The sequence below is a fragment of the Aythya marila genome (genome assembly GCF_965140915.1).
Source record: "Aythya marila genome assembly, chromosome: 5".
Taxonomy (NCBI): domain Eukaryota; kingdom Metazoa; phylum Chordata; class Aves; order Anseriformes; family Anatidae; genus Aythya; species Aythya marila.
Window position 1 is genome coordinate 31258507 of NC_139046.1, and position 17907 is coordinate 31276413.

Consider the following 17907-nt stretch of genomic DNA (forward strand, 5'->3'; position numbering starts at 1 on the left):
TTTTAATTTGATGAATGAGTTTAAAATTCATGGCCTTAATGCAGACCCCTCGGAAGAGACATGAAGACTAGAAACCAGGAAGGCATGGCAAGGTCAGCTGCTACAGGTCCTCTTACATTATGGCATTTCTGGTCAGGAACATTTCATTAGCCAGTCCTCAAGAACTCCAGAGGCAGAGCATATCAGCTGGAATAGGAGCACAGAATATCTAAGAGTTGGAGAACAACTTCAAGAACCACCTCTCTCTTGGACTATTCCCTTCTAGTTACTTTTTTGTCACCATGCTCAGACCAAGTTCCTGAAAGTAGTCCTACAACTCTCTGCTGATACTAAGAATTGTGAATGAGAAAAAAGTTTTCGTATTTGAACTTCACAACATTTAGTCCAGAAAGTAGAAACGTTAGCTGAAGAGACCTAATCAGTTTATCTCAGACAATCCCATCAGTAACAGACAAGGCATTGCGCCACGATTCTGACGAGGAAGGTCAGTGGAATACTCCAACCTTTGTCCATAAAGTTGTTGAATGACAAAAAATGTTGAACACAACAGGAAGAACCCATCAAGGAACTCCACTAAGTTCCTTGCCTCAAAATGATGTGCAATTGAAAATACACCCAAATGGGGACAGATGATCTCTGCTTGGATGACATGAAATGCATGAAGGAATCAAAATCCAGTTGCAAGAATCTTTATAGAGCAGGTGTCAGGTAAGACCAGATGCTAGGTTCCACCATTTTTCATGAACAATCTGGTGAGGTCAGGTCTGTGGTGCATCAAGCAGAGCCATGAACCTCAGAAGAAAGGGAGTTAATCACCTTACCCACCAAGAGAAACAGACCAGTAGGTGGTGGTGGCAGTGATGAAGACATGCAGTTCAGGATGAGAGTCTCTGCTTGCTTGATGAAGTTCTCCAGCTCATTGAAAGAATGGAAAGAATTAGCAGTGAGGCGCTGGTGATTGATGATTCTCCTAAATTTCAATGTCATGCCATGTGGTTGAACAGAGGGGCAAAGGAGCTGGTTTTTTTCTAACCCAAACAAAAGGACCAGAAGATGGGGGAGTGGTGCTAAGGAGAGGAGCTCACCAGTGAGAGGTAGAGACCTCTTCTTACCTTTGAGTTGGAGGCACGTCCCAAACCAGTAGGTCCGACACCAAAGGCAGGGGCAGCCTGCCACTGCTGAATGTCCTGCAATCCGCCTAAGCACTGTGGGCTGGCCCTTCTTCCCAGCTCTAGGAGTCAAAGCCTTGCAATGGAAACTGATCTTCAGAGAATGGTGGAACCCTAAATTCTGAACACAGACACTTTTTGCGTTGGTCAGTGACAGACAATGAGCACCCCCTGAAGCCAGGCGTTGTCTTAGACTTAAGATGTGGGCTCAGGCAATTTGTGACATTACTACTAAAACTTAAAAGAAAACGCGATTTTGAGAACAAAGCATTCTCTGATCTTACATGGTCTGCAGAAACAAAAGCAGCAAGGACAAATATGATGCTTAAGTAGGAACAGTCTGAAAGTACATGCACTGTTGTGTATAGGTGCACTTTGCCTTCAGTATACTTTACTGCAGGGTCTGCTGATGTGCAAGAGGGTGCCATGAGAGCTTCAGGGCACCAGGAACCAGTTCGAAGACAGGTCAAGAAAAGAAGCACCTTTAAGAAACAGATTTTTTAGTTTGGGCCCTGTTGTCCTTAGAAGGTACTACTAAGGACTATAGTTCCTGGCTATCGATCTGAAAATGGAGTTAAGTACTCCCCTGCCCACAAGCCAGTGGCACTCCAGCTAATTTACACGTTACATGCTCAAAAGAGTGATCATTTATTAAAATCTGAGGTTCAAAACAGTGCACATGGAATGCCCTTAACAGCTGTTCTCCATCCAGATGCAGTGAGAATTTTACTTCCAAACCAAAAGAAAACAAAGCAGATGCTCTGGGGTTAGATCATGTTGTCCCCAGCAAGCTGAGATGGATGCCAACAAGCTGGAGCAAACTGGAGCAAATACAGAATAAAGCAAGTGAAGCTTGACATGGTAATATACACAAGAGGACTGGCTTACGGGTCATCCATGAAGTCGTAGATCTCCCTCATAGCCACACCTCCCACATTAACAAAAAAGACAAGTCGTAACAGGACCAAGTAGTGTTCTGGTGGCATCCAAAGGACAAACTTCAAGTAAAATGTGTTCAGCTCTGCCAATAAAAACTGAGAAAAAGGACATTTTAATTACATTCAGAAGACTTCACTGAATGAAGCCTGGAATCTCCCTGCACCCATGCATGACCACCCCTACCCCCACCCAATTATTCACTGACTCCACAATGTCCTGTGTTATCACTAAACCCACCATCATCGGCTGCAATAATGACCAAGAACACGCGGTGGGTTGTTTTATTTTTAGTTTTTGACATCCCCCCCAGTTGCTGAGTGCGTTGGAAGAGGTTGAAAAAAACATGTACATGTTTGTGCATAGCACAGGACACAAAAGAAACCTGGCCAAGCATTGCAAGTTTATCAGGAGTTTGAAGTACCTTCAGAACTACTAATAGCAAATCCTAAAAGCAAAAAGCTTCTCCTTTCAAGTATTTAAAAATCTCACCAAGGGAACCCAAAATGACAAGATGCAGTAGCAATGAATCCCGGTTGGTGTTTTCACTTGCCTTTTTTTGCCCCCCTCCCTTTTTTTTTTTTTTTTTTTTAAACAGTTGTGCAAACACCACTGCCAAAGCCAACTTAGGAGCACTGGTTACACATTTATAGCAAATGTTCTCAAGTGAGCTGCCCTAACAAAGCGATTAAGTGAGCAAGTAGACACAGGTTTCTCATTTCAGAAGAAATCATATTAAAAGGCATTAAGTGTTGCTTAATACAGAAGTATATGCCAATACGTGAAGCTGTTTATAAACTGGAAATCAGCAGCAGCTATGTTTTGCTACAAGAAACATTATTATACCAAAAACTAGTATAAACTCAGTGGAACCTCTCAGCTGCAGAATCTACTCCTGCACCTAAAAATGATTTCTTCAGAGTGCAAAAAAAAAAAAAATGGAGTATGCACCCAGTAACCATTAAAGCAAACACAAATGTTATTTATACAGGCACATTCACGTTAATTCTCCCATCAGCTATGGAAACCTCAGCAAGTCTGTTATGCTATGCTAACTGGGCAAATGTTTTATGTAGCAGAAATAGGTGATTTGAAGTTCTTTTCAACTGGGTTTGCAAACTGCCTGATGCATCCCTGCTGCCACTGCTTTATGTTGCTTGCTTTGTTGCAGACAGCATATTGCTCCTGCAGCACACTCAATCTGCAACGTGATGTTAACATAAAGTGAGACAGAGGTGGTGGCTTATGAGCTGTGTGCCACTCAGCAAGCTGGGATAAGGAACTTCACCCCAAAATAAGCCACCACTGAACTTCATATTACATATATTTCAGGATGATTAAATATGCTGTGCTAGCAACTGTTACAAAATACACAGACCAGTTATATCCTGTACCATGACCAGTTATATCCTGTACCATAGCAGAAGCCAGTTAACGCCCATTGTCTTTGGAATCACTAAAAGTACCACAAAGGGCTTTTTGTTATTAAGTTAAACTTGACAGTTACTGAATTGAAATAAACTCAAGTTGCTCAAAACTGAGCCGACTGACATCCCATGGACACCACAAAGCCCAAAGTCTCCTAACTGAGAAGAGGCAGGAGTGAGGAAAAAGCATTTAAAAATGCCAAATTTTTCCTCCACGTGCTACACCTATGACTGTGAAATGGAAGGTATGAACTCAAGATGATGCTTTCCCACAATGTAGCCACTCAGATGGCTAAATCAAGGAGGCAAACTTCCAATGTATTACAACTGCTGGAGAAACATATTTTATTTTGTCTAAATGGGGTGAGTTTAACTGCACTGGTCAAGCTGGATACCATTAGCAGTGAAACGTCAGAAAAAATAGGAGAGCAGAATTATTTAAGTCTGTATAAAAGCATTATCCAAGGCAAAACTGCAGGCATCAGGAGCCATACTGCCCAGAGCTAACATTCGGCAGCCTGAGATTTTGACCACAGCCCTCTCCAGTTGGAATGTGTTAGCTGCTTGAGGCAGAGAGAAACAAGCCCCTTTTATCCAAGACCGATGTCTTTGGTAGCAACAGTTACTCACTGAGTTGTGTAGATCACAGTTTAAATCATTCACATTGCCAATCAGTGATGTTCAGCAAGAAAAAAAGTGTTTATGTAATGAATCTGTAAGGCTGTATCAGAGACATGGAAATCTTTTCTGCAGGATTCGGGAGCAATCTCTTCTGGCCTCAACTAAAGAAACCACCAGGCCAGTGTTTCAGCCTAAGTTACCTTCTGCATAGTCAAGTGTTACAAAACATCAAATCAGATGATAGCGAAAAGACAAGACAGAGATGTTTCCTTACTACAAAGATAATGCCACAAACTGCTAGCCATCTGCGTAAGCTGGATGCTGGCTTCCACTCAAATTTAACCCAGCTATACGGGGTGAACTGGAAGACAATTCTCTTCATTTTGCCTCTGAAAGGAAAACAGAGCGCATTGTTATAAGAAAGGGCAGATAAGAGACATCCATCTACATTTCTATTTCAGACATCAATCCATGTATGTGAAATGCCTCCATTTACTGCATTAAAAATCCTACTTAATGGGATTTAACATTTCAAGTTAGCTTTCTTTTAAAGAGAAGCCCCTTATTGGAATATCATTTTAACTTTTAATAGATCACACCCATTGTGAGCAGTTCCTCGGTTCTGCTTTGCTAAGCAAGGAAACACTACAGACAAGAATAATTCCCTACTGGTAGAACACTACAAGGGATTTATTCAATTAAAAGTTTCAGCATCCCGATTACTATGAAGTTTTGATTACTGGGGAACACATTATTTGTGAACAGATCTTTGCTGTGAATGAAAGCCTGATCCTGGACTTGGGTTTCCTGAATCTCCAGTTACAATTTCATTACACAACCTAATTTCCACAAGACACCCTCAGTTCCTAGACATCAGGCAGTGCTCATGACAGACAGGTATGTTTTCTAACAATTTTGTGTGCAAGTTAAATAAAATGATCATATACAAGCTTCCATGCTGTGTAAAGTTATTAGATAACTGAATCATTTAAACACACATGGATTCTTTAGATCACATTAACAGGATAATCCATCAGCAAGCAAGGTCTTAAAGCAAGGTCCCAAACTTTGTGCGGTGCTACTGCTTGCAGAGTTAACTTTCTACGCCAACTTACTTGTATGTAGGAATGTTCCAAAGTCCTTGCCATTTGTATGTTTTCAAAGAAAGCCAAGAGAGAGTCTTCATCCCACAGTAAATTCCTAATCCGTTACATAAGATCACATCCATTATCCACTGAAAGGAGAAAAAACAGTGATGCTGGTGAAGAAACCATAAAGCTTGTAAAAAAGGAAAATACTATAAATACATTTACGTGCAGACACAGTCACAAGGACTGGACATCCCCAGAAGAGTGGTGTATGAACCATCAGGAAAGAGAATCTGAACTGCCCAGGTCTGCTACAGCCAACAGCTGTAAAATACTTGTGCTTTAACTCCTCTGTTGCTGTATTCCTTCTGCTACAGAATAGATCTCTTCCTATTTACTATTCATCTCTGCTCTGTTAAGCGGTAACTTGAAACACAGCAAAATAAGTCTGAATGTGTTCCTAACATGCTGTCTAGACTTCAGACTGCCTCCTAAAGAAATGACTTATCTCCAGGATGTGAAATTAAATTTGTGATTTCTCCTCATGCTCTGCCTTACTCTCCCATTCTGGAGACAGAGCTCTCGAGCTGAGAAAAAAACTGGCTGTCCTCTTCATTTGAAGAAGGAGAGCGCAGTGTTCATTTCATTAGAAGTTTATTGAAGGCAAAATGCCTTTGCTTGATGTCTTTATGCAAACTGCATTTATTTTCATAAACAGAACCACACAGCAAATCATCACAAGCTTGGGAAAGAACCTGGACTGTACAAGCTGAAATAATGTAAGAACCAGAGCTGTGTGCCCTGAACGTAGACAGTTTTGATTGCTCCTGTAGCCAATTTACATTTCACAGGAATAGGAAAAATATATAATAGAAAATAAAGTATGACACTTTAAGCTACAGAGCTTACTTTTTCCATAGAGAAACTAGATAATAGCAGTTAGCCCCTCTGGCTTTAAAAAACACACACAAGCAGTGTTTTAGGACAAGAATGGTTATACACTACAAAGTATAAAAACCATAAAGCTTTTCAGTAAGGCCAAACTTTTCTCTTTCCAAGCAGCTTTTTATATACCATATCAGGACTTCTAAACACAGCAATATTGACTCTCTTCAGAAAACAGTAAAGATAGGTCTACGCTGAAGGAAGAGCTGGACGTAAATTGCACTGAGCCTGTTTTCTTAACAGACAAGAAAAATTGCCACGTGAAACTCTACACACAAAGTTTTGCCTCTCTCTTAATTTTGGACTCTGTGGTTTGTTGCATCATCAAATATTTCAAAACGCTCAGCTAAAGCCTTAGTCTCTCTCTGGTGTGGAATGAATCACAACAAGTATTTAACCACACAAAATAAAAGTTACCATTCCACAGAGAAGTCTGAAAATCTTCAAAGTTATACAAACTGTGACAAACATATAACAAGCTCAATATGGAGACATGCCAAAGCTCCTGAGCTGCAGTGGCCATACATACATTTGTGGTCGTGCACATCATGTAATTTAGTTTTCACAATTTCCTGCCCCCTCCCTTTAAAATATATACCTCAGTTTAGACACAAGTATAATGATTTATGCAGTACGTACGTGATCCCACCAACATTCACTGAAGTTTGGAAGCTGGTGCTCCAGACTGTACTCCAGAAATTCAAACATCACACTGATGATCATACACATCCACCAGTCTCGAATCATCAGTGTCTGCAACAAGGGAGAGAAATCTTTCAAATATCAACAACAGCAGTTGTACAACATACTAAAGTCATTACAAAAATAAATATTTGCACACTGTACTGAGCAGTACCAGACACCACTTACACAGATGTCCTTCAGAAATCTAAAAGAAGAACTCCAGAAATACCGTAAAGACGCTGCTTAGATTTACAGTTTTGCTACGGTGTACGGACAAATTATGTTATTTTCTAATTTCAAAACTCATCACTTAGGGAATATGAGGATTTAGATATGGATTATCAAGCATTAGTCTGAAAAGATGATCTAAACGACTCCAGAGTAAACGAGGCCCACAGTAATTTCTGATGAATGAGGTACATTCGTTTCCAGTATTGTTGTTCTGGTGCTTCACGAGGTAACTTAAGAATCTGGTACTCAAAACAGGGGGAACAGGAAAACAACAACACACACACACCACATGCTCCTTGCTGTTTATGAAGACAACACACCCAACTTCCAGCTTTTTATAGAAAAATATGTTAACTGACAAATAAGAATTATAGCTGCCAGCTTCCTTCTGGCTTAGCAGCAGAGAAATGAACACCTCGTGGGGCATGCTGAGCTCTCCAGATCAGCCTGCAGGCTGACAAGTTGACATATCATCTCAAGCATTTCTGCAGAAACGTTCTCCCAAGTCATTTTAATCAAAACTAGCTTTCTTCCAGACCAAGACAGATAATAGCTTGAATGAGCAGACAGGCAGCTTGAATTATATCCCAGACAAGTTCTTCAGGAATGTGTTACTACTCCCTTATGTCTTTTAATCATGTTCTGCCTATTTAGGCATTTGTTCTCAGAATGACATTATTGGTACAAATACAGATTGTAATTGAAACGTTATTTTGATATTTAAGCTTTTAATGGAATTCTCTCAGACGAAAGAGATCCAAGTTTCTCCATATTTACAATTTTGTATACTAACAGAACAAGCCATAGACACATTGATCTGAAGTCAAAGTCTCCCCGTGCCTACCATTCTCATCTTTTGGTTATGGGAGAAAAACAAACAAACAAAAAGAGCAATACATCTGCACTTCTGAAGATGAAAAACAACACAGCAGTTATAACTTATTTTTAAAGTAGACTGAGCTTTTTTCAGCTTATTATTTCTGGTGGTCTCGTAGATTGGAACAAAAGCTAACAAAAACAGACAAAAAAAGAGGAGGTCTGCACTTGCACAATTGTGTTTTTTTTAAAGTAATATTTAGACCAAAGTGTTCAGTAAAAGATGGGCTGAATGTGTTCTGCCAGAGACAAGCACAAACAAGCACAAACTTAATTTCTTTGACAGTTGGTTACTTTATAGTAAATGTCAACAAGAACTAAAACAGCACCTACCCACCTAAAATTTAAATTCCTGATTTGGAAGCCACTGGGAAAAGCCTGTCTTGGAATAATCCTAGTGTATCACCATGCATCTATTTTGGATAACAATAAACTTTTGCTGCCTTTTCTGAATATGGTCTTCTTCCCCACACTCTACATTCAAAGGTCATTCAAAGATTTATCTTGCTACAGAAGTAAAGGATTTTACTTTCATTGGTCTCACCTCAGAATGAATTATAGCGAAGGAAGGAGCTTGTCAATGTAATGTTACTTTGGAAAGAAATGAGATGACTGAACAGGAAAAAAAGCCTTTCATGTTTTACAAACACAGTCTAGTTCACAGATGACTGCCTAATATAATTGATCATTAAGACTGGCATCACTGAAACAGAAGCAGCCAAGCTATGAAAGAAGAATAGTACTGTAAGAGAAATGTAACAGAAGGCTCATTCTTACTTTCAGGTACCAGCCAAAAAAGTGAGCAGGAACAAATCCATCCAGCTTGTCCTACAAACCAAGAAGAGAGTGTAGGTCACTTTGTACTATAAACAATTACTCAACTTTGAAGCTTACATTTTTCCAGGAAAAGATGCAGCAATAAACTTCAGTTGTTCCACATTCTAGACGCATTTTAAGAGATTCTTTGTTCTCAAGTACAGTGAACATACAAGAAACCTTTAAAGCAAAGTCAGGAAGCTTCAAGGGCAGAAACTGGGATCAGGTTTACTGATAAAGTAGAAACTACCTTCTTAATGCAAAATGTCATGTTCTTTGCCTTCCAAGGGGAAGGAACGATGCATTCAAACCAGACATAATACAGAAAATGCATTTCTTCACCATACCCCAATCTTGTATCTAGGAAAGCTTCTTACATCTTACCATTCCTGACAACAAAAAGCATGGGCAAAGAGTGGCTCTCCTCCACCTACTGCCAGTGGAACACTAGGAGAGGAAAGCTATTATTGCTCTCAGTTATTATGCTTCCTGTTGCACTGAAGACTTATATGGTAGACCCAAAGAATTTAGTGCTCTGCAGTTGTGGAGTCGAAAGCAATCACAATTCCACTGCCCTTGATTTTCAAGTTCTCTGGTAGCCAGCAAGAAACAATAACCTGCCGGTTTGTGGTATACAGAAAAGTCCAACTTAGGGGTTGCCTACAACATGCAACTTTTGAACTTTGTGCCTCAAAGTGACTGGGATTAGAAGATTCCTTAGGCACACTAATAAATCCAGACTCTTAGGGGAAACAGGTTTTCATCAGTAATCTGAGAAACAAGGATTGTTCAAGTTTACCCCCTTTCTTGGGCAGTGTAATTAAGATACAAAGTAGCACATCTCCATCTGCCAGGGAAGTGCAAGGAAGAGAAACAGAGAAGCTTGAATCAGTCATGACCTGCTTTCTGATTCAGCGCTCAGAAAGACTGAGGACTGCACTTCCAAGTTTTTAATTAAGCAACCGTTACCAAAAAAAAAAAAAGTCAGACCCACTAGCAAATAACTTTGTTTCTTACCCAGATGTTGTGAAACGGATCCGTTTCATTGCCAGGATCATAAATAAGGCAGTTGCCACCGTAGTCTCTTTCTGGCAAAGGAACACCTAAATTTGGATCGATGTACTTCATAAATTGTCTCCCATCTTGTACAGTCTGCAAAAGGAACACAAAACCCAGGTTTTCCTCTTAGTAAGTGCTAATGGACAGAAAAATACAAGGATAACTTATATCAACAGCCTATCTTCAAATGGGTGTTTTTTAACATGTTGCAAAACAATTTTTAAAATACATCTAGACCTCGGAGCATCACATAGCACACACACCTGAGTTTCCAGACCTCTAATGCCTAATACTGCAGACAGAAATGACTAAAATATGAACTTAAGATTTCTTAAATATATAAAAAAAACAACAGATCTTTAACTCAAGTTTCCTAAGCTACTCCTCTATGCCCCCCCTCCCCTAAAAGCTTAGTACTTGAACTGATACACAATTCATCCTTCTTCTTTCTGATCCTTTTGCCCTTCCTCTCTTCATGAGGGTAAACAAAAAGCAGTCAGCAAACAAGGAAAGGTTCATTTAACGTCTGCATCTCCTACACTAGTGGCCTCCTGGTTTCCTAGGATGGGAAAGATACAGCTGCTGGAAACGCAGCTCCAACAAAATACAGCACATACAAGCATCAGTAGATGGAGCATGCAGATCACATGCTCTGGTAGCAGGATTTGTCTTGCATGTGTGCTCAGCTCAGTTCAGCTACAGAAAATTGAGACCTGCACCAAGTTTCATGGCTGAAAAGAATTAGCACTGCCTGTTGAATAAACAGCCATTTTCAATAGCGTCCCACTAGCAGCTCAGGTAATAAACCCTGAAGCAAACTGCAAGGAGAAGAATTACCCAACTATTTGTTATAGAAGGTGACCACGACCTGAACTAATTTACTGGTCACTCACACAAACATTTACTGAATGGGCATTTCCCAATGAAATCGATCACTGCTGTGGTCAATGTTTTACAGCAGAATCATCAATGACAGACAGGCGAATGAGCTAGCAGATATTAAAAAACTGAGCAACACCAAGATTAGTTAGTAACAATAATGAAGTTATAGAATGAAACCAATAAAGTCAGATTAACTGTAAGACAAGTTTCAACTATGAGCGAACTTGTATTTACTTTTCAAGTAGTTTAGTCACTGACTGACTCTGCAGAATTTTAACCTTACTTAAACCTGCGCAGAAGTCATAATGTATTTTTAGTAAGGAGCTGGGCACCAGCTAGTGAGTGTCCTTAACAACTACAAGGCTGGTAATGCAACATACTGCCAGAGGAAAGCAAAGCAGTTCTAGGCTTTCCTTTGAGAATTCAGAACTCCAACAGTGCTATCAAATAAAAATGAAACACATTATTCAGTTTGGTTGCAGCTAGTCATGAGTATCATTTACAAGGATGCCTGGAAAAAATAGAGGGTGACATGAAACAAACAGTAAGAGCATAAGAATAAATTGGAACTGAATAAATATTCCTCAGTGGTGAGGAATAACAACAAAAAAGGCAAGACAGACCTGTTCATGCTTGTGAAAGGGTCAGAACTCCACTCCCTCCAAGCAGGACAGGCAGCCTGAAAGAAACCCTAATGAGACATTAGGGCCCTGCATAAGGGTTTACACTGAACCCCCAAGTTATGACAACAGGACAGAAAAAACATCTTGTTCTTTACTGACCTACTGCGGACACATTCCAGCTGCCCACTGACACAACAAGCCAGCCAAAAACCAAACCATACCAAAAAACCCACACCAGACTTTTTCACTCTTAAAAAGAACTTGGCATCGACTTTTGAGAAGACTCCAGGAAGATCAAGAAGAACAAGAAATGCTGAAGCCAAAGGAAATATTTGATTAACCGGAAAGGGTCTGATCAATATCAAGAACTTGTTTGCAAAGCACATGTCCTACTCCAACACGAAGGCAGCTGACAGGTTGTGACCCTTCTGAATTCTAGTCCCACTTCTTAAAGCTCTTTGGCCTCTAGAGGCAAAACATTGTATTTTAAAATATGTTCCTCATCATCTTCTTATCTAAAATGATCAGTTTAATGTTACTTGATGAGTACACAATGGTACTCCGCAACCCTATTAAGATGCAGAGCACCAAATGCTACTGGGATGTTGGGACATCAGCAGGAAGGTACTGGTTGAAAAAGATCCACTGGCAACTCCAAAGCTTAACACCAAAATGCAGCCAAGGTCTGACAGAGCAGAATGTTTAACTCCCATTGTCCAGTATCTCTACATTTGCTGTGGCTTCAAGTTATACTGCTGCCTGAGGAGATGACTACAACTGGATTGTGTAACTGAGGAGAGGATAAGTCTCCTTTAAAATGTAGAGCTTTTTTTTTTTGTTTTGTTTTTTAAAAAAAGTATTTCAAGATATTAAACAAGATGAATTCACTCCACAATCTGTAGGGTCTAAGAAACTAACTGCTATGCAACTTCATCAGTGCAATCAAATCCAGAAAAGCAGAGACTAGATGTCAGAAGCACTAACTCCTGGTCATTTGATGTAACCAAGAATACTGACTTTTTTATTAACTCATTTAAGATCACTTCACTGTGGTGTCTAACCTGGGCTGAGATTAACTGGAGATCAGGAGAGACAACAGGGTGAAATATTTTGAGAATATAATTAAGTTTTCTTCAACCTAGAAGTCTCATTAAATAAAGCAATGAACACAAGAATGAAGTAGAGCACCTTCTGCAATCAGTGAGGATCCCCAAAAAAAACAACACAAATGATTTTACACCCATGTTAGACATCTAGCTACTAAACAGCAGTTTAAGGTACTTACCTGGAACAGTATAAAGATGAGGAAGAGTTCATACACAACACTGACACACAGCCAGAACCTCCAGTAAGCTACAGAAACAGACAAACAGGATGTCAGCAAAAGCTTCAAGAATTGTTGTCAATTATGCATCTGTTGCAACTTAACATTTCAAGAAGAGATGCTCTCACCAAGATATTATAATAACTCAAAGTATTTGCTGTCCTTCCTGAAGGGTAAAGCCAGAAAGGCTCGTTCAACTACTAGAAAGGCTGCTATGCAAATATGCCAGGATTACTCTGGCAATGACCAGGATCAACAAAAACGCTTCAACCTGATGAACTAAATATTTAAGAAGTAGAAGGAATATTTGCCACTTACAATGCTTCTAGCTTTCCTTGGAATGGAGCTGTATCCATCCTGAACTGATCTTATTTCTTCCTCCACAACGTCACATAACCTGATCTGCCCAGCTTTGGTTTTCCTAGCATTATCGTGGCTAAGCAGCTTGGCCAACTTCTACCTATTTATTGCTAAAACGGACAAAAGTAACAACAGCAGGGGGGACACCTCTGCTTTTGTTTGTAAGCCCACCTTCTTCTCTGAAGATAAGTTTTTTTCCTTGACAGGCAGGAAGCATTTCAAAAATACCAAAAGATGTTCTCACTTTTACTGGGAAGTCAATACAAAAAGAAGTATGAAAGGCTCAGCAGGTGCTAGATGCAAGACTGATGAAATCATCTGATGCTCTCCATAATAAGAAACATCAGGCAGAACTCATCTGTTTCAGAACCTGCTGTCATTTTTTACCCTCACAAGATGTGTGATTCCAGCTCTTCTCAGACTGAAGCAACACCTGAAGCTAAAGGGTACATAAATTAAAGTGTTTGTGCACTTTCTGCTCTGTCATTGTCACCTCTGTTCTGCTGTAAGACTCACTCCCCACTTAATAGGCTCTCTGACTGTCTTGGATACCAGCTTTGTGGTCCATGGGCTGCATTCATGCCCTTAATTCATCCTACTCCAACCACAAGTCTGCTTTGGCCTCCATTCCGTACAGTCATTTCTGGGCTCTTTTGTTAACTCCTACAAGGGAGGAAGCAGGTTAATGCAGAACCAGCATGTGTGCAGACAGAGCACTCCAGCATTTTTTCCTAATCACATACAAAAATTTATCCAAGGTAGTTCAGCAAAACTTGACTCATTCTAAGTGGATATTTAAATCTCACAGTAACATCACGTACTAATCACTTAGGAATGATTTTAATAGACTTTCCTTCAGGTGTTTCCTGTTTACACTTACAAAACCAAGCTCTCCTTCCATGGCTACATAGAGGTGATGGTTACAATTGGACTGGGGCAAAGAGGAATCAAAACAGTCATTGGTAAGGTTGAGCAGAGACAGCAAGCAATTCCACCTCCACGTTCATGGTTCACCATGAAATAAATAAAATTAAAAAAAACAAACAAGCACCTTCAGGCACAATTTGGGCATTTCTCTCTATTAACTCCAAGGGAACTTAGATATGTTAATGCTTCATAGTCAGGACCACGACATAAATAATGCAAGAACTCAACATCAAGTATAGGCTTGCAAATTTGTTTATCAGCTCAGAACCTCAAATCATCTAGCTGTGGTGTGGCAGGACTTTTTATAGGCTTGTTTGCCCCGAAACAAAAATAAATGTCATCGTTGCCCTGTTGAATCATAAGTAGCAAAAAAAAATTAAAAAATGTATATATACATTTTAAAAAGAAGCCTCTTATCTGACAGCCTGCTAAAGACACAATCATTAAAATAGATTGAAATGTGAGAAGGTGTGACCTTTTTTCAGCAAAACTGCTGAATTTAAATTAATCAAAATGGCTTACTTTATACTTCCAGAGGAAAAAAGGAAAAAAAAAAAAAAAAGAAAAGAAAAGAAAAGAAAAAAGCAGGCATGGATAGCAGAAAGTTTAGGACTCTGCAACAGATTTCACTGGAAATCCTGAATTTTTAAGATTTTTACTTGAAATTCACAAACATAATTGTACTTATTTAATTACGCAATAATATGAAGCCTTTTCCTAGGAGTCAGTTAAAAAAACAACAATACAAAACCAACTCTAGCATATGCTATGAGGTGTTTTATGACTTTTTTTGTCCCTTGGTCACCTTAAGAGAAGCAAAAGCAGAGTTCAGCCTGCCTTCTCTGAAAGGCAACAACTAGTGCCTCCTGCCAGCTGTCTTCACCTAGACATTGCAGAAATGGTTAATTAATACTTCTGTCCCTCCTTCCAGATTTCATAAACTTGAAAATCCATTGGCAAATTTCACTTGGAAGGACTGACTGAGAGTGTGCACCCTCTTGTCTTTCCTAGAATGCTGCTTAGGGAAAACAAACAAAAACGTCCACTGGTCAAAGATGTATTCGGGAGAGACAAACTTCTCCCCACACTAGCACCACTGTAATGAAAAATACTTCTGGTTTTGCAAGCAAATCTGCAGGATATCTCACGGAGGGGAAAAAAAACACCACCATATTTATATTTAAAATGTGTTTTGTGTTTGATAACATTTTCTACCCCTTCCCATGACTGCAAACCTTGAAGAGTAAACCCCGTGTTCACACCATAAGTAAGAGTTAAGTTTTCATTTACATTTCTACAAAAATTATTTCCTTTATACATCACCTTCAGACTACCAGCCTTGGCAATGCTGCTTTTTTCTGACCTACGAAGCCTTGTATGACAGATTTTATTCTCCTCGCAGCCATAAATGTGGCAGACTAACTCTGAAACCGATGTTCAGATAGCAGAAAAATCTAAACCTGCAGCTGAGCTTTTCTTCTCCTATGTACATAGAGTTCTGGCAACAGGTGAACTGCAGCTGCTGAATACACTCAGCAATGCTCAATAAAGCAAAATAATTAATAAAAGATTAAGATCTGGTTGCAATTTAGTGTGCTTTCTCCCCAGCAGACATAAGCACCCAGGAGGTTTTGAAGACTACTTTCTATCTGTACAAGCACAGCAGAAACAAGATGTTTTCAAAGCGGTACGAAAACATTGTGTTCTCTCTCTTCCTGGACCAGCCTCAGCTATAAAGTTATTTTTGGCATACCCCTATTATTTGTTTTCCTTAAATGCACTGTCACCGTGAACCTCCCTCAAATTAGGATTATCTGCCTGATTAAACAGGTCTCAACTAATCATTTACATACCTGAGGGTTTAGTGATTACTATGCTCAAACACTGAACTGCTGTCATCCTTGGGAGACTTGAGAATATTTAACAGGAGCGCTGCCTGGCCGAGTGCACAACCGGCCACTTACCCCTAGTTACCATCACAGGTTTGAGTTTAACCTATGCAACCTGAAAGGCTGAGTTTAAAAATAATAATAATTAAAAAAAAGGTATGTGCCTGAACAAGGCACTTATCTTAGAGCTGTTAAGTGGGTGGAAGCACTTCATAAGCGCTAATCAGAAGTTGCACAGGACACGAAGAGGGAGAAGTGTCTGCTCTGGGCTGCCACATGCCTGCTCAAATTACTTAGCACAAGGTTTTCCATAGCGAGCTCGGGTTCAGAAGCACCACCTCGTGACCTGAGAGCAGCAATGTGATGGAGTGACCGAGGGAACAGCAGAGGGAACGCAAGCCTTCAGAGCAGTCCTAGCTCGGTGTGCACGGTATTTCATTGCTAAATGTAAGGCTTCAAAATATTAAGTGGCTAAGTTAGGATATAAAAGTAGGAGTTAAAAGCTCAGCTTGTCCAATCCCCTAGATACAGGGTAATTTATTTCACCCAGTCAGTGGAACTACAGCTATCCCAACAGTCCAATGAATTTATGTACAGACAGTAGTGAGCAGCCAGATTCCTGAATTGGTAAAGGAGCTGTCAGAAAAGGGCAGATCACAAACTATTCTCTAACAGAAGGATTTCTTCACTGCAAAATTACAAGGCAACCGGCTGCTGCACCTGGTTTTACCAGCAGCCTGCTCTGCTGGTGCTTTCTCACCTGCAACGGGTACAGAAGAGACCCAGTTTTTGCCTGCTCATTTTTCTAGCTACTTCAGCCTACGGCTTAGGTAGGAATATCATGGTTAACTCTCCAAACTGCTTATGCCATCAGGAACAATGCATTACATCAAACAACTGTAGACAAGAGCTGGGAATATTAAAACTGTTTTCTTGGGGCAGTAATAACCATCTCAGAAAGTTGCATTAAAATTACAACATGGGCACGTTGTCTTAAAGACGATAAAACATCACTGGACCCTTGCAACATTACATCATTTGTATGCTCAAGGCTCCATAAGGGGAATTGACATCAAGAAAATCTTTTAGCTGCAAATACTAAGAAGTCGGCATACTGATGACCTATATCCATGACCCATATCCATATCATTTTAGCATGAAATGCATTACGCTCTCCGCATTTAGGTGTTCACCCACCAATAAATGGACCTGCAGGCAGAGATTTCACCCCTGCGAAATATTGTTCCTTAGGGATAAGGACATATTCATCTTTTGCTAGATGGCTTGGAAGTGGTTTGCGTTTTGTTGAGCATGCTAGAGGCACTACAAACCAAACGGAGGCTTTGAAGCTAATGGTTTACAGGAACAAAATGGAAAATTGGATAAAAAGCAGGGAAAGAGTGTTAAGAACATCAGTCTTCCCTAAATAACCATACATATTTCTTTGTGTAATAGCCCTACATTTCTGAATTATGCTAAAACAATTGGTATGGGTCCACGTGGCAAATTATTACCTAGAGAAAATGGGGCAGAAAAAATCAGTAGAAGAATGGTAAAGCTGAATGGACAATCAACTAGAACTGACATAGCCAGTAACGCTGAAAGGGGAAAAAAGTCAGTCTGGAAGGCTAAGCGTAGAAGTGGCTAAGTCTGGAAATCTTAAACGCTCACATAGTGGCTAAGATCAATTTTGTTAATAACCTTAGTGGAAAGTAGATTAACAACACAAAACACACAAACAGCAGCAGTAGGGAAGGCAGCGACAGCAGGGAGAAAAACCAGATGACCTCAGAGGAGATGACCTCAAAAAAAACAGAGTAACAGAAGAACTCAGAGTACAATTTCACACTTAGGAACCAGTAAATTTTCATACACGATGTTAGCTCATCAGCTTAGTAACTGAAGGATTAGTGTCACCTGTCAGACTCTGAGCTGCCACTGTAATACAGCCACGAAAAAAGCACAAGTAGCATGAAGTCTGCCATCAGCATGCTCCCAAAGAGATACTGTGAAGCTTTAATGCTGTCACGAAAAACATGAGCACTGCCAG

The 17907-nt window shown here is 39.9% G+C and overlaps 1 protein-coding gene across 3 annotated transcripts in view; it reads right to left on the reverse strand.

Moving 5' to 3' along the window:
• PTDSS2 (phosphatidylserine synthase 2) overlaps window positions 1-17907 on the reverse strand; it is a 39299-nt gene that overhangs the window by 5365 nt on the left and 16027 nt on the right. For 2 of the 3 annotated variants that reach the window (XM_082761115.1, XM_082761116.1), the window contains exons 4-10: window positions 12643-12710; window positions 9811-9945; window positions 8755-8805; window positions 6826-6939; window positions 5269-5387; window positions 4428-4542; window positions 2058-2203 (exon numbers count right to left, since the gene is read on the reverse strand). In XM_082761115.1, the coding sequence (XP_082617241.1) occupies window positions 2058-2203; window positions 4428-4542; window positions 5269-5387; window positions 6826-6939; window positions 8755-8805; window positions 9811-9945; window positions 12643-12710 (748 nt within the window). Of the gene's footprint in view, window positions 1-1112; window positions 1284-2057; window positions 2204-4427; window positions 4543-5268; window positions 5388-6825; window positions 6940-8754; window positions 8806-9810; window positions 9946-12642; window positions 12711-17907 lie in introns of all 3 variants that reach the window. The other variant, XR_014317572.1, reaches the window with a different exon arrangement.